This window comes from Serinus canaria, chromosome Z, assembly GCF_022539315.1.
Source record: "Serinus canaria isolate serCan28SL12 chromosome Z, serCan2020, whole genome shotgun sequence".
Classification (NCBI taxonomy): domain Eukaryota; kingdom Metazoa; phylum Chordata; class Aves; order Passeriformes; family Fringillidae; genus Serinus; species Serinus canaria.
In genome coordinates, this window is record NC_066343.1 from 23,722,182 (window position 1) to 23,749,691 (window position 27,510).

Consider the following 27,510-nt stretch of genomic DNA (forward strand, 5'->3'; position numbering starts at 1 on the left):
TAGGAAATAACATGGTTTATTGCAAACAGTAGACTTCAAACAGGTATTTCGAAGTCCAGCTTGTTATGATTTTATTTAACAAAACATGAGTTAAACGTTTTCATGCAACATTTGCACTAAAGTCTTAAATAATCATGACAAACAGAAGTAGTTAAAGAACACACTAATTATAGACTTTGGTGAATATACAAAAAACCTCCGCATTAGAGGTTATACAAAGTAAAGAACATCTTAAATACTTCCCCAAAATACGGCAGCAGCTGCGACACAGTGATATGCCTTGCAAGGGCATAGGAATGTAATTTAGAAATCACATGGGAACTACCCCTTTCCTTTAATTTCACAAACAAGACAAAAGCAACATTCAACTCCACACACTGATTTTTCAGGTTATGTCTATGCAGAACCTTGAGTTTTATCCAAACAGTAAAAGTTAGACATGTTTATTTAGTAAACAATTATGCACTAAATCTCTATTACATTTCTTCCTTGGTATTACCTGGAGTAGCCATGTTATTTAAAAGTGGGCAGGTTTGGTACTTTTATACTGATGTCACCAATATTAATATTTCTTGGGATCTCTGGCAGATTCATATTCTTTACAGCTGAAACAGCCCGGGCTGGAGCTCCTGCTAAACCAGCCTGTATACAAAGCGAGGAAAAATGCAAGTCAGACAAAGTCAGTCACAAGAAGGTTCACCAGCAATCTACACAGACAACTAACTTTCAAGTATTTCCATGGTTACACAATTAGAAAAACCACATGGTAATTGTGTTTGGAATGAAATGGGTTACTTGGAAATATTAAACCAGAAAGAGAAAACAGTTCACATATTCATCTTTATATGGTAAAACATGTAATGTCAACTGGATGGAAAAGTATGAGAGGAAGGATCAGGAGGCTTATCCAAGCACGTGTAATGTGCACGTTACAGAACAGACAGTCTCAGGGTGGTGGGTGTCCAGCGTGCTGCCTTTGCCTCTCACCTATCCTAAAAGTACACGTGGTTCACACTTGACTAGCATTGGTTACAGGTTCAGAATAAGTAAACTCAAAGTAACAAGGTGCTGAATGTCAGTCAAATCAATGAACAAAACACACACACACACACACACGTGTGTATATATATACACATACAAAAATACATATATATGAACACAGAGGTATTTCAAGGTGGCTTAGACTAAAATGAAAAGGATAAACACCTGGCATTTATGGTTGATGAAGAACATGCAGACAGATTATTTCTACAGCCAAACTAGAATAACCTGTTTCCCACAGTAACTAATTATACACTAACATATCTGCATCCCCTTGAGCATTACACAACAACATAGTGACGCCAAATTAAACTATTACACAGCACCTATTTTTTGTTAAAATTCTCTATTGCATGCAGTGTCTTTGCATACAAAAACTAGAGCCCTCCTGTATAAACATGCAAGTTTTACACTAGAGAATTGCTGACTTCCATTTAGTTATGCTTTTAGTTAAAGTAGCTGCCAAGTTTGCACACTAGGGTATATTATGAAATGCTAACAATTTACGGCTCAGAGGCCTGAAGACATACCAAAAATCATCTTTCCCTATTGCTTCTGAAAACACCTACTCAAAACCTTGTTATTTTAAGGACTATTAAAACAAGACTGTTAAGAGTTACTACTATTTTTGATATTGCAAAAAAACCATACTATTGATTTTAGGCACAGCAATGTTTCTTCTTAAAGTTCAGATCCTCTATGCAGATTTTGAATTTGCAGTGTGGTTTTGCTTCAGGCTTGCCACAGAAGTGTAAAAATAATTTTAATTTTGCAAGGAAATAAAAAAGCATGGGAGATTTTTATTAGAAGACCTCTTATAAGCAGAAAAAGATATCATATTACAAATTCTCTGAATATGTAAAAAGAATTAACTTTAATTTTAATGTTTTAAAAGTAAGACTTTTAAAAGTAAAAATATTCAAAAACAACAAAAATCACAGTGTGATTTACTAGTTTTAGAGTGTGGCATCTTACGGGTCCAGTAAAAAGGAGCAATCCACAAGAAACAAAGCCAGGATGCTAGGAATTAGTTTAAAAAAAGACTAAACCTGTAGAAATGGAAGATCTTTAATTTTAGGTTTGTCAAAGACTGAAGAAAACCAGTCCATTTGCATACAAAGTATTTCTGAACAAGAAATACAGCAAAATGAAAGCAGAAAAACTTCAAGAAGGTTGTGTCAGATTTGATTGTTTTAAAGCGTTTGTACATGACTACCACTCCAAGTATAAACCTTTCAGATTCTTGGTTTTCACTGAAATTCACTGCAAGTGCAGGGTAGAATTACTGAGGAGTGCACCTAACTTCCAGAGAGTCCACCTGGTCAACTTAGCAAAAGGAGACAGACACCCCACACACTTGTCAGATAACAACTGTACTTTTTGAAAGTTATGAAGAAAAGTATTTTCTCCTTTTTACTACTCTCTTAAAAGAAAAAAAGTCAAGTTAACATAAGATTTTCACTTAACATCCTACCTTATTGTTCTTCCTTCTCCCCTTAAAAACATAACCCAAGTCAAAATAAAACCAACAGAAATTTCTGATTTTGAACTAACCCTTTACGTGGAAAAGCTAAAGCATCATAAATCCCTAGATTTTAGATAATTTCTGGGATGATTCCCAGAAGAAGAAACAGAGACCAGAAAGCCATAAGTAATCTATCAACAATATCTTCCCGGTCAAACCCTCCTATGTGAGACATGCTAAAGTTGGGAAAAGCAAGTGGGGCAGAGAAGATAGCTCAGAAAACTGCATCTCTGACATCAGCAAATTTGCTCTCACTTTGGCCCCAACAAATTATCAGTTCTCAGATGTACAGACTAAGTAAAATTCAAAGGGTGCAAAAAAGTATTTTGAAAGCCTCTTTTTCCTTCATTTTCCTTAACGTCACCAAATCCATCAGGTCAATCACTTCAGAGGCTCTTTCAATAGCAGTATTTGCTTAAAGGGGAAAACCTGGACCTAACACTAGCAGTATTGAGAAATACAAGTATCTAAAATCTGCATCCCTGAATCTGCAGTAAGTTGAAAAAGCAGTAATTGACATTGAAATTTCTTTCTATTTATTAAAAAACAGTGCAGAAGGCATGAAAATGCCCAACACCATCCTGTTATAACCGAGAACTTGGAAATACTAATTTTAAATCAAGAGGTAACTTCCACTGAAGTCTTACTGGATAAAACTGTAAATGCTTTTAATCCTTGAAATTCTATTTGCAGTAATGGAAGAAAAATTCATTAAGCAAAATAGGGTAATGTAAACTGTTTTCCACTAAGAAGATGAAAATACTAATTAAAAGCAATGAATTATACAATCTACAACTGAAACAACGGGAAACCAGCAAAATATAATAAGTAATGGTAGCACATGGTAGCACATGGTAGCACATGGCTGGCAACTCAAAGGAGAGGTGCCTTCTGCCAAGGTGACTTGGATGGAGATTCTTTACCCCAATTTAATGGAAGTTATTTATTCTTAATGGACAAATAACATTTTTAGTATAACTGGTTATTATTTTTACCTACCTGCTACTATCCTCTTTATACAGACTTATAGTCCCTGCCTCCCGCCCCAACGGCATAGGATACAAGGGAGACACAATTGAGAATTATTAAAAATACCACAATTCAGACAACCACTGCCCTTCCACCCCCCTACCCAGTCACAACTTTCAATAGTCACGTTTCACGAAGACCTTTCTGGATCAAGATCAGTGAAGATCCTTGGCAAAACTGCTCTGATTGTCAGATTACCTCTTTTTTGACAGCGAGACTATCTTTCACTATCAGATGCTGGAGCAGAGATTTTCAAGCTATTACATTCTCTTCTCCTGGAATTCTCTGTATTAAGTGAGTCTGAAGAATAGTGGATACATAAAATGGATAGCAGAATGCTATTTAGCACAATTAATGTCCACCCTATCAAGCACAATACACTTACACAGCATTTCTAAGAGAGAGCAAACAGCTCATAAAAAATGTCTAATGGATAAAATAACTGAAAAGCACTTGAACTCCCAAGCTGGATAATGAATACAATTCAAATGCTATTATATTTGAACTCCTTAGCACTCCCTTTTTAGCACGTCAGGCAGTGAACTAGTAGCAGTCCTTCCATTCCTTTTACTGTAAGTGAACTGTATTTACAAACACAAAGGTACAAGAAGTAAGTACTTTCAGCCCCGTGTGCTTTTGAGGCATTTTCTGGAGACCCCGATTAATACAGCTTCCACTGTAATACGGAACTCAACAAGTTCCACCTGCCTTTTTTATCACGTAATTCAGCAGGTAAGTTGGTGACATGCAAAGAAAAAACTGTTCCACTTGAAAAAACAAAACATGTAGCAAGCTTTAAACATGCAGTGAGAATGATGAATTGTCTGTCACAGCAAGCAAATGACTGAAGTAAGTGAAAGTGAAGCTTCTTAAGACATAATTAATGCAATTTCAGAAAGACAATATGAATTTCATACAGCTGGTATAATAATAAGCCAATACAACACAATTTTGCCACAGCTCCTTTATACTCTCAATTTAATTTGTTGTGGAGGGATGTGCTTTAATGTTGAAATGCTGCATATTAAAATTTTAGGTTCCATTATTGCAAAAAAAATGCTTGTAAACATGTTCATGTACTTTTAAAGAGCAATACCATATATGCAAAAGAAGACACTATTTCATAGATTGAAATATACGCATTTAGTAACAGGACTTTTTACTCTACTGGTCTTAATATATCAAGTGAGAAAAATAAGATGTCATTAATTTACTTAGGTCATTATTAACCACTATAAGGATCAATTTTCTTTGTTCTTATCATCACCCGTTCTTAGAATGCCCAATTGGTAACTTCATATCAAAGTGATATGCAACTTTGTTTTACTCTTTAAAAAGAAATTCATATCATGTGGGTAAAGTATTACACATCACAAACATTGTTAATATGCATATACAAATAAAAATGTTACAACTGTCATCCTAAATAATTCTACACAGAGCTAGCTAGCACTAAAATAAACATATTAAAAAACCACAGCCTACTGGAAAACAAAATAATGAAGGCTAACACCGCAAAATAAGCCACCCTTTTCCAGATACTTCAGAGGTACTAGGAACTCTCTGCTGCTGGTGTTTCATAGCAATGCCTCTTTTCAGAACAAGTATGACTTCAAAGCAGCAGGGATATGAAATCATGAAAGGATGTGATACATAATATAAAGGAATGATCATGTCCCCTGCTCATGAGGTTAAATAAATGAATGTAATTAGAGAAAAACCAAAATGAAGTCTGCAAGTATATCAAAATGAGGCCAAACATATAGGAAGACTTAAGACATACTCTTAGAAATTTTAAGCACTTGAATCACAAAAAGAGTAATGGATGGGAATGATTAATTATTTCTTTGTTTATTTTTCATTGCCAGACCCAAAAATAAAAACAGAATATGTGTGAGCAGAACACAGAAAAAGAAAAGTAGCTTTGCACAATAAGAAAAACAAAACCAAAAAAGAAACGAAACCAAAAATCTGAGATCAAGCTCCCTAGCGTTACCAATGAAATACAGACTGTATGTTACAAGTTAGTTAACATATTAGGCAGAGGAAGGTCACATCCTTGATTTTCTTCATGTTCTATAGCATACTTCAAATTTAGGTTAAAATGTTGCATGTTATCAAGAACTATTTTTAGCTAATGCTTTTAAAACTCAGTGCTACTAAATCCAATTGTGGAGTTGTATTTGTTAAATCTTAATGGTATTGCAGTACACTATCCTAGGAATATCACATAAAAGCTAAAGAGCAAAGCTATTAATAAATTAAATAGGTTTCAATTGCTTAAGGTTCTACCTGTTTAAAATACCTGCAGTTTGAATACACAGAGACTTAAAACTAAGTGGAAATTAATTTTCAAGTATTGCCATTAACACTGACTGACATTCAAAGTGTTGAGCTAAACAAAATGTTTCAAACAACAAATGGCAGGTGACATTGACCACAAACTGAACTTCAAACATTGTACTCCTCCTCCTTTTTCTGTTCTTTGCTAACATACATGTTCAGGGACTGCAGTTATCAGGGTATCTTTGATCAAAATCTGGACATTCAGATTATAATAACAGCAAATGTACATCTGAAGTTGAGTACATGCTGACAGCCCTTCTTATTTTCAACATCCTTAAGGCTGGATCATCAACTTAGGAGTTTCTACATCACCTTTACAATTTGCACTGATTTTATTCTCCCTATACTTCCGTTTGCTGGTTTTGGTGGTGGGATTATTAATGTTTCATTCACCTGAAGCTTATTCTGAAACTTTTCTTTGCAAGCAGGTAAAAGTTCTTTGTTTTTTATCTGGAAATACTAAATGTTGAATTAAGAGAGTTTATATTACTTATTTTAGATTATCAGGGACAAAGTTCTCCCAACAAAGGAGTTATTCATATTATGTCATCATATTTTACTTTATTATCTGTGTGTTCATTTTTTATTGACATTAATTTCACAGGATTTTTTGGCTAATATTCACACAAGTTCATATTCCTTTGTTTCTTAACAATGATACAAAGAAAAGTTAAATTCTAAAATGCAGGAAGAGAAATAAAATAAAAAATATGATGTCAATGAAAAGCTAGTAGAATACACTATAGCCAATAAAAAGATGAGGGAACTACAAGAAACTAGCACAAAAAGTAGGCTACAAGGACTAGTATGGGTATTTTTACACATAATTTTTGAGTCTGGCCTACATAATTTATTGCCTTTGACATCATTTTGCTTTCCCTTTTTGTTAAAAGTACATTTTTTTCTAAAAGTCAGCAATACCTTTGTCTACCTGTCCTGTCTGGGAGACTGAAAGATAAAGGTCTGTAAGAGAGAAGAATGGAAAGAGCCAGAAAAGATCAGGAGGTTCAGAAAAAATGAGGCCCAGCTTAAAAATCTAAATCACACGCAGTTGAACACTCCAAATAGAGAAGAGGTAGCCCAGGTTTACCTACTTCCAGAAGCTCAGAATAAAATCCCAATGACCCCTCTCCCAAAGAATTCCCTCCCTTTATCACAATGATTTTTTGGCTTCAGGATTGACCAGAAACCCATTCACAGATAAACACTAAACTGAAAGGCAGGGAAATGCATATAATACAACATTTCTCAGGGTACAAATAGTTTCTTTTGTAGCCCATCCAAATAATATTAGCTGAATCACAAATCAGAACTAGGGACTCCCTTATAGTGGCTTAATTAATCTCTGTTGAAAATATTCCCAAATTCCTTGAGCTGATAATTTTGCTCAAATATATGTAAATTTAATAAATACATCCAGTTTTTTACACTAAATTCTAACTGAAAGCCTGTTTAGAAACCTAGTGCATAACTAAGCAAATATCTGATATACAATAGCTAAATTTTGTATATTACTGAATGCCAGATGGGCCCAATAAAAACTGAAGTATTTCTGAAAATGTAACCCAGTTACAGCTTTATTAGTTTCATCATTTCAGCTATAAAAGAAAAGGACATTTAACCTTAAAATAGCTGCTTTGTAAATGCAAGAGGTAGGATGGTGGTCTAAAAGCCGAAGGGACTAAAGCAACAGTGCTGTGAGGCACAGGTGGCACTCCTATATACTACGGACTACATTAATACTAATTTCTATATTTTATTTTTTCTAATTAAAGAAAACAAAGAAGATTCACTAGCTTCGGTTTCTTAGTGACCAGCATTCAAAATTTATTAAGTTATTACTTATTTTGATTTCCATGGATTTGCTTGTGTCTTGAAAATATGTGTTCAGGAAAGACATACTCAAAGATTTACAACCTTGATCAAAAAGACAAAAGGAAAGGAAATAGCAATCAGGAATTTTCTGTGGATATACATGAAACAAATGATCAATGATCTAAGGAAATAATTATCAGGTATTGTAATGTATCTCACCATTTCAGTAACTGTTAAATTTGAAAAGAAATAGTTACTGAACTAATGAAAAAGAAAGTATTTGTGGTGAGCAGACTGTGAAATGTTCTGCTTCATCCCAATCACCAAGTGTTTTAATTTACAACTGCTACTTCTTTACCTTCTTTAATTCATTGCTGAATGTAAAGGAACAAATTCCTTTTGCTTTGTACATACTTCAAGTTCTGTGTGGGGTCTTTTCAGATCATCTACCATCTAATTTTATACTAAAACCTCTTAAAAGAAAGAATGACTTGATGAATAATGGAAGACAGCAAGTATTGCAGCTGGCTGCACTGAATCGATGTCTTTCAGAAGACTAGTCAGAGGCTGGTCTACAGTTGATTTGATAACAGAATTTACATAATTAAATGCTTTCAAATAGAACCATAATGTACATAATACATTGCAGAGCACAACTGCTGAGCAAGTTCAGCTTTTGGGAACATGACTGCTTTTTTATCAAAAAAGGAAAAGTGTATGTATACAGAAGTTATTCAAATATAATAAAAATTTAGGAGAATAACTCCAAATATTCTTCTCTGTGATCACTGTTTCATTCTGAGTGTGAGAAAAACATTAAAATGAACACTTTGGACATGTTCAAAATCTACTACAGAATCCTTTCAGAAGCATATTGCTATGTATTTTGTCATATCATACCTAGCTTTTTCTTGTTTTTCATATATTGTTGACCAGTTCTTGGATATAGTTTGGAAGTTGTGCAAAACAAAAAATTAAATGTATTCAAAAAACTTGAGGCAGTACAGCTTAAGACTGCAGAATAAGAACAGTATACACTGTACCACAAAAAAACCTGAAAAATTCATTTTTCTCTTTATTGCACTTCAGGTAGAACTAAGAAGTTCTCTGGGTCCTCTCCTAAAATGCCATTTAGTTCATATTTATGCCACCTGGAAGATTTCAGTCTGCTCAGCTGATTTGAACTTCAGAAAGTCTCCAATTCAAGCAAAGACCTGTTTAGAAACTTGGATATTACTGTTTTGATATATTCCTCTGTGGAACTACTCCCATCATTCAGAATCCAGCACAGACTTAATAAAGATATATTAGCAACATTTTGGCTTACAAGGCACATGTGGTGACATTAAAGGGACACTAATATTCTGTATCGCAGATAAAGTAATTCTAAGATCCTTTCTTAATCTAAATGTCTTTCCTAAACACAAATTAAAGAACGGTTGAATTGAAAAAGGATTCCCAAAACTCTTGTGTCATCCCTTACTTAGCCCATTATGGACAAACACAGAATATAATTTTCTCACTCACTGAAGACCAAAGACTCAGATTATCAAAATTGCAGAAATCTTACTTTGAAGTGTCTAAAACTGGACTTTAAGGACTGTCTAGTCCACTTCAGTCCAATTTATTTCCTTGCATTGCAGTATCTCTGCTGCTATTTATTTCAGGTGCTTAGAAGCATACTATCAGGCAGGAATATGTAGTCTTTGAAGACACACTTTGTTTCTTTACCTAATTTCATTTAAGTGCTGAAGTCACTAGTCCAGCATAACAAGTAGGCTGAAACTAAAAGGTTTTCTACAACAGAAACTTTGAGAACTAAAGAAGTATCTTAATAGCAGTGGTGCACAATGCAATTAGATACAAAAAGCAAAATCTAACCAGCAGCAACTAAGCAGTTTATTACTTTTGAAGAAAGGTACAACACCCTGAGAGTACACTGCAAATTTTTGGCACTATAAGCAGGCAGCTTACACTATTTAGTTTGCTATGAAGGACAAAGAGGATTATATAGCATGCATTTACTACAATCCTGTTTTTAGTTTAGAAACTACACAGTGCATCACTCTTACCTCAGATTTCTCCAGTTTATTTTGAGCATCAATCTGAGTGACAATTTCATTCATATTGGTCTCCAAAACCATTCCGCCCATAACCATTTCAGCCAATATATTATGGACCTAAAAGAGACCAAAAGAGAATTTAAAAATGCAAAACATCCCACATACAATCTGAAAAAATGGTCCAGGTACCTTGGTACAGGGAAACGTATTCTGTAAGTCAATTAATGTTAGAACTTAATCTAAAGCCAGTTGGAAAAAAAGCTCATAATTTCATATTCCTTTCTCCAGTTTCTTCATTGTTCACACCTCTTACAAACTCATCTGCTATACCACACTTATGAATGCTAAGAAACTTCTACATTCCTCTTTCTTTGTTCCCATTTTCCATCCAATTATTAGAGTTCGAGTCAGCATCAACAGCAGTAACACCTCTAGGAAGCAGGTCCTACAAGACTAAACAAATTGCTCACAAGCAGATGTGTAAATTCTCCTCTAGGCTACACCTGAGAAGGAAGAGACTCTGATGCTCACCCACCACAGATCCCAAGATTTGGCTCAGAAGTAGAACTGACATTCTGAGATACATGATAAATATGATGTCTTCAGTATCTACAGGTAAGACTGAGAGCTAGGACTCCAATTGCAGGAGCACATAAACCAGCTGGGGACATTACTGAAATGGGTATGTTTGAACATCTCTCCTCCATGCACGCCTGGCTTGAGGATGAAAGCTCTGGTTCATGAATCGCTGCTTCAGAGTCTGCATTCAAACAGTATTAAAGACTTGATTTGGTTTTTTTTCTTCTTAATAAGGCCTCTTTCTGCACACTTACTAGTAAAAATCCAGGGTTACCATGTAATGTATAATATTTTAATCCTACATTAGTATTTAAATCTGAAGACAAGGAGTATTTTTCTACTTTTCAGAAATAAACATGAATAATCTGGTATCTCAAAAGCATAATTCTAACTACTATTTTGGACATTTTCCCAATTTCCCCACGTATCAAGGATAGAAGAAAATATCTAAATCAAATAACTGGGAGATAGTACATCAAAACCCAACACAGTCCTTGCTTTTTTGTTATACTAAAAAACAAAATTGAATTTGTTTCCCTGATACTTTTAAGTGCATTTCTGAACAATTTTATAGTTAATTTATTTAGGTAAGCTGAAAACAGCCCTTCTTCAGGCCCCTTTATGCTCTTCCAAAACCTTTATTTCTTACTCCTTTGCCTCCAGTCTCTAGAATATTTAACTTCTTCCTCAATGCAAACCACCCCACACCTCGGGTCATGCTTCTTACCTTTCTCTGCATTTTTTCCTACTTTTAGAGTGCAATAGTGAAGTCTAACACACAGCATTTAAAAATGTGCAAAGCACAGATGGCTTTAAAGAAGCTTGACTATTTTGTCTTGCCCCACATTTTTTCTAAAGGGACAGCTTTCTAAATAACAGCATTTAATTAATTTTATTTGGTAATCTCCATATGAAAGGAAATCACAGCTTGACTAATAAAGTTACATAACTATCATAATCCACTGACTCCCTCCTCTTAAATATATGTTTGCTTATATGTAAGCAGCAGCAAGATAAAAATAAACAGTAACTCTTTTTTCTTTTCAAATTAAAATTAATTGTAAATACATATTAAATGTACAAATACACCTTATTGTCTCTATCTTTTCTTATTTAAAAAATCACTAATTATTTTTGCCAAGAAACAACAACAAAATCTTAAATAAAAATGCACTAAGTGGAACTGAAGTGCAAAAGAGACTTCAGTAATGTATTCAAAATAGTATTTAAGTGAAAGACTGAAGGCACAATTAATAGACATCTTATATTCCAAAAGGGATCTGACTGTTGAGAACATCAACTTTTTAAAATTTGAAATTGCTGTTTTGTAGTAACAATTTCAAACTGTTTTTATGAAAATCAAGAGTACTTCCTATTTACATTTGATGCACTCTCTAAAAGCATGAATGCATACTCTAAAGAAGAAGAATTTATCAACAAAAACTCAGGAAAATTTGGCAAACACATTTTCTTGTCTCCAAGAAATTTGATTCTGAACGGTTCACTCATCTGGTTAGATAATAACTCTTGCAAGAGATCATGATACTCCCAGAGATATTTCAATAGGTGCCAAAAACTAGTGAAAAAAAACAAAGTATTCCCTTACATCCCTATCTGAATGTATTCTATTATTTTAGCTGCATAATAGCTTTCAGTGATGCCTTTTCCATCAGAAAGAATTAGGCTCTTGGAGTCAGTGTAGGACTGAAAAAAAACTGCTGCTCCTCCTCACAAGACATGCGAAAATGTCTTGCTCCAGCTATAACAAGTTTTTTGGCTGCTTGTAATACAGATGAAGAGAAGTTAAATTCTCTCCTGTATGAACTACACTCCCCAACACCTGAAGTCCTCATCTGCTACAGTACATTAGAAACACTCATTCTCACCTATATTCCATTCTCCAAATGAATTCATCATACTCTATCAATATTCTCGAATAAGCATGTGTCTTGGCTCTGGGTTACTCTAAGTCAGTGCTGAGTCCTGTACAATTATAAACACCTAATGAGCATAAATATTTCCTTACAGAAATACCACATAAAATACCACACAGCAACAGCTGTTGAGATTACATAGTTTAACTCTTCTACATGCCACCTCATCTTTTTACAAGAAAAAATGCTGGTTTATACAGCTCTCACAAGAGAATTGCAAGAAAGCAACCTCCCACAGCTCCAAGAACTGAAGACACAGAACAGCTCTCATTCAAATAACTTAGCCAATCCTCACCCTTCTCAGTATCAGACCACTTAAAATACAAATTTTTCAAAGATTTCACCCCTAAAGATTTTCATCCCCTTAGTTATAATGGGTGCTTATGTAGCACCCATTATAACTAAGACTGTCAAGATCAAACAGGAGCAGCTGCTGTTTTTCCCTTTTGCACACTTGAAATATATTAACAGAAAAGAGAAAGTTAATGCATTAACTCTGAAGGCTCAGTGCATTATGATTCTTGACAATTTGACCGTCTCAGCAGTTTAAAGACAATTTAACACCTAAATTCTCACAGACACATATTCCTGTTTTATTCTCTGACCTATAAAAATACGGATGAACTTAAACTGGAGAAGGGAAAAAAAAGGAAGAATCAAGAGAATAAAAAATTAGTCATAGCTGCCCAATGCTACTCTACAGTTGGTGGCAGCCTTGCCTTAATACAGAAGTTCATGTCTCTCTACTTTGTTCATTTACGCTCAAGTTAAAAATCACCGCAGGCTTAACGTCACATTCAGAGATTTTTAACTCAAGGTTTCACTGGCTTTTATTGCGAAAATGTATTATTTTTACGAGAGTATCTAACTAGTATTTTGGGTTCGTTCAGATACCTAACTTGGTATTATTTTCAGTCTACTTTTTCTATCTTACTTTTCCTTTGACATATTTTGCTGTTGATGCAGAAAGATGTTCACAAATGGGGAAAGGCAACTGCACAGAAAGCAAGAATAGGCACAAAATGCAACTGAAGGAATAAATTCTGTATATTAAATTCTCAGCATTTTAGGTACTACACTAAGAAATGCCCAAGTCCTTTTAAATGAAAGGTGACTATAGTAAGAGCATTCCCCTGAACTAGATTAGCAAGTACAACACTTGTTTCTTAGAGCTGGGAATATTCAAACAACATTGTTTCTAAATGTTTGAAAAAAGACTAAGTCCGTTAGAGATTTTAAACAGAAAGATCCACATAGCATTTAAATTACATAATCATAGCATATTAACTGCGCCTTCCAATCCAACCTTTGACCAAACACCACCACGTCCATTAAGCCACAGCAGTAAGTGCCATGTCCAATTGTTTCTCGAACACTTCTGGCTATGGTGTCTCCACAGGCCATGTGCCTCAATGCCTGACAACTCTTTCTGGGAAGAGGTATCCAGCTTGAAGCCATCTCCTCTTGTCTTCCCATGGTTACTTGGGAGAAGAGACCAATCTGCATCCTGTTACAACCTCCCTTAAGGTAGAGAGCAGCGCGGCTCCCTCCAGCCTCCTCCTCTCCAGCCTGAACACCCCCAGCTCCCTCAGCCACACCTCACAAGACTTACTCTCTAGACCCCTCATCAGTTTTTTCACCCTTCTTTGGAAAGTAAAGCAGACTTTAATACCAAGTATCAGCTGAACCAAACATATTACTTGATAAAAATATTGCAGCATGTCATCACAGTACCTTGTCTACATGGAAGATTAAATCCAGCTCACAGACATTTTCAAAACATTTGTCTAGTGTTTCCACAAATACCTGCAAAAGGGGGAAAAAGCACCAAAGGTCAATCTTTAACAAAAACTCTGCAGTTCCATTAGGTGTGAGGTTTGAGAAAAGCAAATACAGAAATTAAACACCTGTCAGATTTTAAGGCATTAAAGGCATCTACAGAAATTATGAGGTTAACATTATGTCAAAAGTATGTTATCTGTGTGGAGGGCAAAATTGTATGCACAAGCCAATTTAGGTTAAAACTCTGCTTAAAGTCACACTGTTTTAAAAAACAGATACATCTTGAAAAACCAGTAACGTAACCTACACTAAAATTTTCTCCCTTCCCATTTCATTAGAACTCAAGTATGAAGCAAAGAAAACCAGCTTTTCCCATCATTATTTTTAATAATTACTGCATTGCAGGCATTTCCTAGTTAACCAGACTGTCAACTTCGCTGTTAACTGTCAACATCACACCTTCCAGCAGCAGTACAGTACAGACTCACTGAATCCAGGATGAAAAAGGCATCTGTCCTAATGTCACACCTCCTGATCCTGTCAGGCATATTACCATATAAATTTAGAAAAGTCTGTAGCAGTTCACACACAGGCAAATAAATCCTTTACGAATCCAGAATATAAAAGCATAAAAATCCAAGCAGCTGCTGCACTCCAGCCACTGATGCTCCCTGCCAGATATGGCCTGTACATCACCTTCCTCTGGGTGTTTCTGGAACAGATTCCTTGGCATTTATGTTTGTACTTTGCTACACCAAGAGCACCTGGTCTCCAGTTAGTCCAGATAATAAAATTGTGATTGTACTTGCAGTCCTGAAGTTCCTGAATGCCAATCACCAGGTGCTTGTGGTAGTGCTCAGAGACTCCAGTCTTAGAGAGCTGTACACACAGTTCCCTTTGTCCAAGGGGTAACTCATACAGACACAGGTTATGTCAAGATCTCTCTAAGTTAAATATAAGATTGAGCTTAGGATCTTCAAAGTTAAAACAAACTTCTGAAAAAATTTATTGATCTTTTATTAATGACATGAAAATAAACGGCAACTTGTTGGAAATTATAATCAGTTTTGTATATTTCAAGGTCATTTTGTCACAACGTGTATTTAATATCATTTATAAAGCTGTCACTGTATGCAATTTTTTATTCAACTCAAACATCCTAAAGAAGCAATATGGAAGACAAACAACCTCATTTTGATTCTCTGTCCCACATGATTTATGAACCCCACCTTAGTATTTGAGATCTATCACACATAGATCTGACATAGATTACAGAATTGTTTAGGCTGGAAACCTAAAGATAAACAAGTTGAAGAGGTAAGCTAGCACTGCCAAATCCAGCTCTAACCCAAGTCCCTGAGCGTTACACCTAGATGTTTTCAAAACACTAGGCACGTGACTCCACCGCTTCCCTGGGCAGCCCACTCCAACATCTGACAACCCTTTCAGTGAAATTTTTTTAACATCCAGTATAAACCTCCCTTGGCACAAATTGAGGCTGTTTCCTCTTGTCCTATTTCTTCTTTTTTGGGAGAAGAGATTGAAGCATCTCTATAACCTCCTTCCACATAGTTGTATAAAAGATAAGGTCTCCCCAGTTCTTCTCTCCAGATTAAACATTCCAAGCTCTCTCAGCCATCACTCCTTGTAAGACTTGCACTCCAGCCCCTTCACCAGCTCCACTGCCTTTCTCTGGTCTTGCTCCACCCTCTCAGCATCTTTCTAGTACTGAGGAGCCCTCAACAGGACACAGGATTTGAGGCATGGCCTCACCAGTGCCCAGCAGAGAAGGACAATTGCTCGCCTCACTACTGCTGATCTAAGCCGAGCTGCCATTGACCTCCCTGGCTACCTGGGCACAGCTGGCTCATGCTCAGATGCTGTCAACCAGCACCCCCAGGTCCTTTTCCACTGGGCAGCTTTCTAGCCACTCTGCCCCAGCCTGGAGCACTGCAGGGACTGCTGTGACCCAAGGGCAGGACCAGGCATTTGGCCCCGTCAAACCTCCTACAACTGACCTTGGGCCATCCCTCCAGCCTGTCTGAATCCCTTCAGAAGATCAACATTCTCACCCAGCACAAAGTCATCTGCACACTGGCTAAGGGAACACTTGAACCCCTTATCCAGATAATTAATAAAGGTATGAAAGAGGCCTGGCTCCAACACTGAGCTCTGGGGAACACCACTGCTGACCAGACACTACCTGGACGTAACTCCATTCACCTCCACTCTTTGTGGATAAAGTCCTGCTTCTACAGACACGTATTTATATCTCCTGACCCAGTGAAAGAGATCTGCTTGACATCACCCATTCCCAAGTGTCTACCTTGCATTCTCACAAAGATTACTCTCACATCTTAATCGCTGGTCTTCAGATCCTGCTCACACTGTAAAAGAGAGGATAATCACACCCTCCCCTTGGTATTACTACTACTATTAAAGACTTTAAAATGTGTAAATCAAAGTACAAATTAACTAATGATCCATGCATTTAGACTATTCTTTAATACCAAAAATACAAATCTGTCACTCAAAATAAGGACACAGAGCATATTCAGAGGCAGACCCAGGACAATAAGGTTTGGTGACAAGTTAACTAAGAAAATTATTCTGTTTCTGTTAAATTATACTGAAGCTAAGCAAAGCATGGATTTTTCTTTAAGCAGTTGTTAATTCATTGCAGTAATAAGTCTTCTGTAAAAAAGGGATACGAGCAAACAAAAAAAACTTGTATGTTATGCAGAAAAACTACACATTTGACAACATGTGCAGCAAAATAAGTCACCAAAGATGTTTGCTTACTTTCCTTGCACCTTAGGAGAATGCAGTTACAAGAACGGTGCTGTTTGACATTAGCTGCAAGAAGAAGATTGGAAACAGTGTAAATTCAACCTCTGTCCAACGGTTTTAGTTGCAAGAGCTAAGAGTTTGACACTATTTCTCATATAGTCACCAACTCTGCACATGATTCCTACACTCTGACTTTGACATCTGTCTAGTTCCTGGGAAAACAAAGGAACCCATTAAAGACACAGGAAACTCAAGAATCCTAGAAAGACCCCCCCCCCACCCCACACATGCACATGTGTTTAACAGCAACATGCAGGCTCACACATCAACAATACAAAAGTTTAACTTTTGTGACATTCTTCCAGTAAATAAAGCTTCTATAGCGACACTTGATTCATTGTTGGAGCAGTTACTTGTGTTACACAGTAACCCCACCACACACTAAGCAAACTGACAAATCTCTGCTTACAATGCATGACCAGCAATGCACAACAAACATTTCTTAATCTGGGGAAAATCAGCTGGCACTGACTATTCCTTTGCAGAGATTTTTCACTGACCAAAGATTTCTCATGGAAACCTTGGAAGTTTCCCCCATCTTCCATTCATGATGGCAAGCTCACTCAGAATAATGCCAGGAATTTCCAAGGTCTACATCTACTACAAATGATCTTTTAAAACACTGGTCAGCAAGGTAAACTAGATTTTTCTACACTAACATTTCTTGGCCTGTTTTAAGATGCCTGCAATAATTGAAATGGTAAATAAAATCAGAGTTACTTTCATCTGAATTTCAGTTGACTCAAATGAATTGCACATTGTGGCAAGCAGTGCTAAAACTTAAGTACTTCAGTAATCACTTTAAATGCTGCAGACCTGTAGATCAATTATCAGAAGAGGAAACACATCAATTACTTTGAGACACACACACCCTTCACACACACCAGTTCAGATGGACCATGTGACGTTACTGGAAGAGTAGCATAAATAAAGGAGTGAAACAGCAGGAAAATAAGGATGCATGCATGATTGATTACTAGCTCCCCCTTGTGCTTTATTTTTGAAATTATAATCTTTTATGGTAAAAAGAAAAAACCACATACACCTCCATGTAAGTAAACAGAAACATTAAAAAAAAACGGAAACCCCTACTTCTCTTTTGTAAGAAATAAGCTTTAATAAAGACAGATACACACTGGGAGCATAAATTATATGAAAAAAAGCCACAACATTTTTATTGAATATAGGCAAGTCTGGAGCTCCCTCTACTCAGTCATATGTCAAAACAAAACACTACCTTTTCAATGAAGGGCTTATTTTTAAAATAAGCAAATAAGAAAAGAATGAAGTAAATCATACATTAGTAGAAACATCACAAGGGCAGCAGAAAACTCAGGACACCTAAGCAATTAAATGTATTGGAGCATAGATGATGTCAAATACTAACAAAAGCAGGTACAAAAGATGAGCTACGAACAGGAGTAACTCATACCAAGAATATCCCCTTCTTCTTCCTTACCTAAACAGCAATGGTAAACCTGAGGACAGAAGCAATTCAATCTGCCCTTGCAGAGTTCTCATCTCAGTGATATGCTTCTCTGTTTTTTATTTAATTAGCACAAAAGCATCTCTGGTCAGGATCCTTTATCCTTAAGAACTGAGAAAAACATGTTACATAAACTGCACTGCACTTCCCACATGCCTCTCACTGAACACCATTACCTTGAAAGGCTCCATTGAATTTCCCATGGAAAACTGATCCCATCAGACACTGCTGCTTGCTGACTCATTATGTCTTCAAAGCACAGCCATGGGCCAACACACAAATTCGTGGAGCTGACACAAACTCTTAGGTCCACAATGTAGTTAAGGTACCACTGTAAAGACCCCTCCTTTTTTCCTTAGGACAGTCTACAACTAGTTGTGTTTTCACACATATTTTCCTTCCTTTTTGCAATAAAACATTGCACTTCACAGGCTAACACAAAGATGCTAAAATAGCATGACAGAATTTACAGAATCCAAAAGACTGCAAAACCTAAGCATAGCACAGATGCTGATCTATCTCCCAATCTATGAAAGCAAATATAATAAAAAGAAACTTGTGTTTATATTTAGAAAAAAAGGGAAGAAAATTAACAAAGTGAATTTGCCTTTTGAATGAAGAAATCCAAGTTGAAGACAGTATCAAACCTGAGGCAGAGTCTATGATTTGTAATGCATACAACACGTTCATTAAACCTGAGTCAAGAAGATTTACCTGTGAAACAGTTCTGACCTAATGGAGGAGATAAGTGGCATTCACAAAACTACCTTAAGTATCACAACAAAAACTTTCTGCTGAAAAGAAATGCAGACTACCGTATGTAATCTAATCTCCTATGTATTTATTCAGTTTACATGACAGAAACCCACCAAAGTGGTATACTGAGTTCTAGGTTCCTTTACCAGTTTACTTTCCATCAAAAACTACTATACATACCTACTCACTTAGTCATACATTACACGAAAGTCATAACAAAGCCCAGACGCCTTACTCTTACCTGTATTATCTCTGAACTACAGTAAACAAAGATGTATAAAAATGGTTCAACACTTTCAGGAAGAAACAAAGCTTATTTGCTCAATTCAAAATCCATGTGTACATCCTGTTAGTCTACACTGGATGTGGGATTGACAAGTAATAAAAAACTTTCTGAGGGCAGTCTTTTAGTAAAAAGTACATTAAATTCTGATTGCTATTGCTAAGAGGATTAAACAGATCCTTTTTCTGAGCCAGCCTAGAAATTAAAAAAAAAATTTATTTAATTGCAATACTCTTAATATTTAATGTATCTCTAATACTTTATACTATAATCAAATGGTTGAATGTGTAAGAGAATTTTGAACCCTCAACAGCTGTAGCTACTGTGGTAAGACTGAATAATTTATAAACAAAATCATACAAGTCAGAAAAACAAAGTATTTCTACAAATGGAAATAGCATTTTTAGTATTTCAGTTTCCTTTAAGCAATTACGTTGACATGTAATTAAACACTGGGACATTTTTGGAAACAATATGAAATACAAAGACTAGGAGATCAAAATCTATTTAAGTATTTTTGGTACAAGAAGTAAAACATTTTAGAGAAAAGTTTAAATTCTCTAATTCAAAAAGTTTGGGGGCTATATAATTATGAGTAGTAGTAAGCACAAGCAATTTGCTTCAACACCTGAACATGCAATTCAGGTTGCACTGTCTATGTATGAGTATGCTTATTTTCTCTGTTCATAAACATTTTGGCACTTCCAAGTAAGAAGACAAACTATGTGACAGGCAACTAAGCAACCCTGTACAACAAACTGCTAAGAACAGGCAGAACCACTGTGTACCTCACTCGTTAACGCGGCACTGTTCTGATACTGCAGAACGTTCTATGACCAAAGATCACATAAGAATCCAGATGGGAGTTTCCTTCCCTCCTACCCACACAGGCACTCTTCTGGATCTATTGTCCAGAACAACAACACTGGTGCAGCTGTTCTGAACAGCAGGAGGTGTCTGTGAGAAGCTATGCAGCTTCAAGAAAGGTCTGCAAGGAATTGTGAGGCTTTAGAGATACACAGGGCTTCTACAAGGAAATAACTAACTGATACAGTCCCATGTCTCAGGACAGATTTTAGTTATGTAATAAATCAATTCTCTTGATGTGCAAGCTTTTGAAAGGCTTAACAGTAAGTTATATTTACTGTTTTATATATATATATATATATATATATGTAAAAGAGAGATCCATTTTATGCAATGACATAAATTATGACATGGTGTGAAACTGTTTTTTGCCACATCTGAGTTCACTAACAATTATCAGTGAAATTGTTTATTTGCAAATTTTAAATTGAAAAAAATCACTGATTTAGTCTGAGGCCCCTAGACCTAGGAGCATTCATATTACCAGACATGGTATTTGTTACTAGGTTGATAACAGACATATTGAGCAGTTTAAATACTGGCCACAGCACCAAGCCTGCCTGAGTTTAAGAAGCATTTAAACAATAATTTAAGGCACATAGTGTGATTCTTGGGGGGTTCCTGGGCAGTGCCAGGAGTTGAACTCAATGATCCAAATGGATCCCTGAGTTGGAAGAAAACTGTACCTGGAAGCCTTGCAGAAGACATTCTGTTTGAGGTGTCACTGATCTTGAACAGGCTCTGTCTGTTCTACTGGGCTGAGCAGGCCAGATCTTCTTAATATAATCTATTATGTATGATGTCCTTGGCAAAAATGAACTCCAGGAATGCAATGTACTGATTCTGACAAAGAGACTGTTGCACATTTAGTGGTTAGTCATCCACGTAACACAACCTGAATAGACACAGAGGCCTGTGCTGTGCTGCAGCAATTCCTTGGCTAAGGGATAAACTCAGCCAGCTCACTGTAACGGAGGAGCCTGCAGGCAGCTCCCATGTGGTACCAGCGAGCATGCCACCTGCACAACCTTGCCATGACCCCAAACTGCAGCAAGAAGTTCTCCTGAAAGTATCCTTTAGCAAGAACTGTTTTCCTTTGAGGAAATTATATAATAGCTCAAAGATTCAAAAGAGGGAAAGCTTCTCTCCATAGACAGATCTGCTCTGCCCCATGCACTGTAGGAAAACCCAACTGGGCTCCACTGGGTGCCACATGAAGGTGGCATGCCCAGCACCCGAAGGGATGTAAGATTTACCACCAACACTCATCTTTTCACTCTGCTCTATTAAGCAGTTATCTTATTAAACCATTTGTGCTGTTGAGCCTTTCTTACTGAGAAAAAAACAGTAGGCTTATGGACCACCTTCCTCCTAACAATCCCCACCCTACCCATCCCAATTCCCCTGGAGCAGAACACATACCTAGGGGAGCATTTGCCCTCCTTTTCTAAGGCATAACTGTCAAAAAGCTCATAAACCACAAGGAAAGTTTAATCCAAAGAGTTTTTGGACATATTTATGCATTATACATTTATAGTGAATATATATATATATGCATTCATGTATGTATGTGTGTGTGAGTCTGGATATATATTAATATCCATAACTATATATATATATATTTATATATATATATATATATATATATATATATATATACACACACACATTAAGAGCATGGCCTATCAAATTTCTCATAGTATACACTTGTATAGCAGATGTTTGAACTGCGCCATTCTTACCTGCAACCAAAAAAGGTCTTGAAAAGCTAAAACAAAAACCAGTTTGTGCTCAGGACAATCCCAACAGTTTCCTCACCTTCCCATCAACTTGGACAAAGACTTTTTGAAAGACAGCCCAGAGAACTGTAAACAATCTGAAAATACTCAGCACTTCTTGGTATGTTCACACTATAAAAGCAACCTTCCAAATATTACCAAAAAAAGGCAAGCAAAATATTTAAGTTCTAAGCTACTTTAGAGTAGAATTACAGTTATTAAGAATAAAAAAAAAAAAAACAAACCTCAAAGCAGCAAAAAGAACTTACTTGTATAAGGTCTAAAATACCCAGCTCACTTTCTGAGGAATCCACACAGAAGACAAAATACAAGGTGGCATAGTGTCGGTAAATTAGTTTGTTATCAGATCCACCTATTAATCTAAAGAGGAAATAAAACAAGGAAAGCTTAGTTAGCAACTCAGGCTGAGCTGAGCAAATCCTCACAGTAATTTTAGTTAACAGGAGGCCTATTATTAACAGCTGGAGCTATCCTAAGTACAACTACATGGCAACTTTTACTTTGTTATACAATTCCAATGGAAAATTAAGTAACAAGACAGACCAATTTACATTTAACACACAAGCAGTACTTGTTATCCATATGGATAAAAAATTACATCAAGCTATGCACCTTTTTATTAAGATCAATTCAAACAGACCACAAAAAAGCAGGTATTAAATGTACTTTCATTCCACACTAGCAGGCAGGCACTGAACAGGGATTAACCTGCTTTACAGATTAACAGTGTAGGCCTATGAATCCTTCCCTGACCTTCTCAGAAGAGCATCAAGAGGAAAAAAAAAATGAAATAAAAGCCTTAAATTAGGTTTATGATCCATTTAATAACAAAGAACATGTAACACTTGTGCTAAAAAATGTATGATATCTTGAGAAGTAGCACCATATTTCAAGCAACAAGTCATGATGCAATGTTACAGTCACAGAAGCAATTATACTTTTATGGACTCACTAATCCTCATGGCACTGAATAACAAGTCTAAAGAGGTTCTTCCACTCTTCTACTACAGCCTTCCAAAAAAAGGCACATAGAGCACAGGAGATCTACATCAGACCACTGACATTTGCTTTGAGCTGTAAGAGGCCCACTCCCACAGAAACAAAAGTACTTTTTAGGCTGAACCTACATAGCCATGACTATTGTGATTTTTCCTTAATCTGTACCAGAACTGAATTACCCATTTGGTGCAACATAACTCATCCCTTTAGTTTTTGTCATTATCACAGGGAGAGAATACACAGATTAAAAAAACATAATCTTTTAGGTCACTTTTGTTTAAGCAAATTGCTCTGTATTAATACTTGGCAGAGAGTGGGGATGAGGGTAGGGAAGGGGAACCCTTGGTTTCTGAAGAGCAGGAATTATGTTTGTGTATCAGACAACACTATTACAAACAAATAGAACAGAGGAAATTCCTAGCAATTGAAGTTTCTGCTTTTGTCATCTATTTAGCCAATTCTTTCAAATACTTCATACATGAAATACACATAGTTCTACACAGAAACTGATGAGGGCTTTGGGTAAACTGCAAATAATTAGGTGAACCCTGTCCTGAAAGAAAAAAATACTGAAAAAAAATACTGAAATGGTAACCCTGTGACTGAGCAGTAGGAGGAAAGACAGAATTTTGTTCTCTGACTCAGTTTATTCTTGTTAAGCAGCTGTCATTTTTAAAAAGCTCCAAATGTCTTCTGCCTTTCACTTACAGAATTCAAGCCAGAATGCTTCCAACTTGACATCATCTCCAAGAACCTGATGATAGAATCACCAGTTGAGTAGTCAGAAAAGAACAATTTAAATTTAAAAAACAGTATATAAAAAACCCAGGAATCATTCTGAGAAAAAAAAATCCTAGCTGATATGGTACAGCTAAGCATTTAACTGACTCCGCACACAGAAAATCTAGGTGTTAGAAGACCAGCTTTCAGTAATTCCCACAAACATAATATTTATTAGACTATAACTATCTCTGTCACAGACTGGAGATCATGAGCTTTTTCCACCAATTCTGACCCCTTCTTCTAGAAGGTGGCTTTTTATCTATTTACTCTTGATGGCTAATAAATACTTCAAAATAAAACACATCTCTATTTCAGAACTTCTTCAGCTAAAGCAAGATGACTTTCAGAAACAATGAAGATGATTCAAAAGAGATTTTTTTTGTGACTTACAGAGACAGACACATAAGCCTCACTTTCCTCCTATGTTGCTTTTCCTTTATCAATAAAATATCTTGGTTGAAATTGTACTAGCCAGCATATTTAAATCCTGTTTTTTTCTTCCTAGTTCATACAGCAAGCCTAAATCCTGATAAAAAGGCTGTGGAATCCTACTATAAAGGCTGTCTGCTCAAATTTTAGGAGTTCAAGCCAAAGAACAGTTCTAAAGTATGTAATTTTCCAGAGATTTAGCTCAGTTGGTCAGAGCATGGTGCTTAAAACTCCAGGGCTGGGCTGTGAATTCCTGTACAGACACCTTGTGGGTCTCTTCAGAATATTCTGTGATTCTGTGAGTCAGTGGGTATGGCAAATGCCAATGCCTCTTAAAATGTGACCAAAAATCTTTAGCTTGATTATAGCAAAACAACATCTGCCTGTTTCTTCCCCATCTTTGTATCTTAGACAATTATAGCACTAAATATGGCACTGTGCCTATTACAGCACTAGGAAAAAAAAATTATTGCCTAAGACATTTTGGCATATTTAGCTATGCTTCAGTAAGTAAAGAATATGTACACTTGCTGCAAAATTATATAATTCCTTGTGAATCAACAAATCTCAAGTGGCATGGCATTTACACAACAGCTGTGAAAAGTTGTACTGCAATCAGAAATAAAAATACTTGAAAGCCAGTATTTGGCATTTATTTCAAACTTGATACTCACAGTCCTCCTTCTAGGAAATTACAGACGTTTTCATCACGTTTTGATACTAAATGGAATGTTTCTCTGATAATTTGTTGCTGCGTATCTTCACTCTGTGAAAGAAAACACACTCTGCTAGGCAAACAGGATTGACAATGCACAGCACACAAGACTGTAAAACACAAAGTTCTCTCAAACCATCTACTTCTGAAGCCTTAAATCTGCCAGTTAACAAGGCAAGTACTGTTTGTGTCATTTCAACAAAAAGCTATTATTTAAAAGTTGCAGAAGGTACTACTGAAAAATGTGGAAAAGTGATTGCTTTTAAGGAACTTCTGTAAAAAATTAATCTATAAGTAGGTATTTTTAAGTAAACCAGGAGCACTCTCAAGTAGCATGAATTTTTTGTATCTCCAAGGTAGCCTGAACTACTTTTATCCATAAACTGAGAGTAAAATGAAGTCCCCAGTGCTTGAAGAGAGCAGGGAAGCTTCAAATCCCACAATATGTAACACTTCCAGAAATACCCTAAAATACAAGGGCACCATGAGCAACAGGTTCTCCTAAGCTGTGACCTTAACTCTTAGCAGATCAGAAACATCTCTTCTGAGACTGAATTCTTCTGGCTCTATAGAAACCTAATTTTTAAATTTGAAATTATGGCCACGGGTCTATATTTTGAAAGACAAAATGATGACATATATTTTAATTGCCATAAATTAGTATTTTTCTACCTAACTGCAAAATATTATAAACTTCACTTTATGCAGTTTCTGTTCTGATATATATCACATGAAAAAGTTAGACCCATGTTATAAGTTTTAGTAGTATGAAAGAAGAGAGTATCTCTTTCACGGATCTGACCAAATTAACCTCTCTAGAAAGCAGGAGATGCATCCCCTCATAGAAAAAAGCTGAGATTTGCCTCCAGTACCAGTGCAATTGACACAAAAGAACGCATAAGCTCCAAAAGGTCTACAAACAAATCCACATTATTGAAATCACACATAAAAATACAATCTACGATTGCACCTGTTTCTGTGCACCAGAAAGTTTCTTAGTTTAATTTGCTATTTCCATTTTCAAAGCTTCATTGTTTACACAAACACGTTACCCTACCACAAGCATTGAGAAATTGTTCAAAGCCCAGTTATGAAACTAGTAGATCAGAACGGTTTTACAAGACAAATCTGGTATCCTCTGGGCATTTGTTCATCTCCTTTCCCTTCTACTTCAATCACACATAAGAAGGACGAGTATCAGTTACACTCCTTTAATTCAAAACCTGACCGTGAAGCGTCACACTCATCATTTCTGCTCTGAGGTGTGCAAATAAGATACATCCCTTCCAATGAACTATGAGCTCTCTAATAACGAGAGCTGCAAAAAAAGGGGCCACAAATCCACGGAACTCCGCTGCTAGAAAACGAGTTGTTTACATAACTTTAAGAAATACCAGCTGTTTTCTTGTATTTTAATGCCTAAGCAGACCTCAGCATATTTGTTAGGAAACACAGTACGCTCAAAACATTAGCTTAAAATCTCTTATCCTTCAGCTAAATCACGAGTTTCCGGTGCACCTTCTTTCCATCCAGACTGAGCGTCTGTGCTGCGTTTTCGTTGTGCCTGCCTTCTACCATGTAAAAAAATGCTCTTTTCTAGTTCGTTACGTGTTCACGTCATCTGTAATTTGATAGCGAGACTGAGACTTTCCGAGAGGAAAGGTTCTGTTTTAGAGTTCGTCCGCCCCGCTCTGCCAGCCCTGCCGGGCACAGACACACGCAGCACCGCGCCGGACACCAGGGCTTAAACCGGCGCTTCCAAGTGACAGCCCGGAGAGGCAAGCCTGCCGCTGAACGAGACTGCCTCCCTCCCCGCTTCACCTCCAGAGCCTCTAAAAGGCAACTCCTAGCGAAAACACGACCGGCTTTCTCCGAAGCCTCACGTCCACGGTCCCAGCACCGTCCCTTTCCCCGCGGCGCTGCCCTGGGCCCGGCGCAGCTGGCAAGGCCGGGCCGGGCCGGGAGCCCTCGCGTACAGCCCCGCGGCCCGGCCATCGCACGGCCCCGCCCGCCCCGCCGAGCCCCGGCCCGCCCGTACGTAGCGCTGGTAGAACTTGGAGAGCCGCGGCTTGCCGTGGTTGTTGAAGATGAGGATGGCTTTGATCATGGTGGGACGGAGGCAGGGGCCGGCGGCGGCGTCCGTACAAGTTGTGCTGTACCCCGTCCCCGTCCCCGTCCCCGTCCCCGTCCCCGTCCCCGTCCCCCTCCTTTCCTTTCCCTTCCCTTCCCTTGCCCTTCCTCTCCCGCTCCCTCCCTCTGCCCAGCCCCGTCCCGCTCTCGGGCCGGTGCCGGCGTGGCGCGCGCAACCCGTGACCGGCAGGGCGCGGCCGCTGCCGGCGGGACGGCTCGCGCTGCACGTGACGCTCCTGGCTTGTCACGTGACGAGAAAAGGCGGTGTCCCACGAGGGACAAAACGCCTCGCGACGCAA

The 27,510-nt window shown here is 37.1% G+C and overlaps 1 protein-coding gene across 4 annotated transcripts; it reads right to left on the minus strand.

Moving 5' to 3' along the window:
• Nucleotides 1-27,284, minus strand: AP3S1 (adaptor related protein complex 3 subunit sigma 1). 4 transcript variants are annotated; one of them, XM_050986653.1, is made up of 7 exons: nt 27,120-27,263; nt 26,600-26,702; nt 25,041-25,132; nt 22,404-22,515; nt 14,067-14,138; nt 9,829-9,936; nt 1-642 (listed from the first exon to the last, which is right to left on the minus strand). In XM_050986653.1, the coding sequence occupies exons 2-7, from the start codon at nt 26,657-26,659 to the stop codon at nt 514-516; spliced, it is 573 nt and encodes a 190-aa protein (XP_050842610.1). In that variant the 5' UTR covers nt 26,660-26,702; nt 27,120-27,263; the 3' UTR covers nt 1-513. The 4 variants fall into 4 exon arrangements, with proteins under 4 accessions (XP_050842610.1, XP_030092755.1, XP_050842609.1 ...); XM_030236895.2 differs by lacking the exon at nt 26,600-26,702 and having other exon boundaries at nt 27,120-27,284; XM_050986652.1 differs by lacking the exons at nt 26,600-26,702; nt 27,120-27,263 and adding an exon at nt 26,903-27,111.
• Nucleotides 27,285-27,510: the final 226 nt, after the last annotated feature.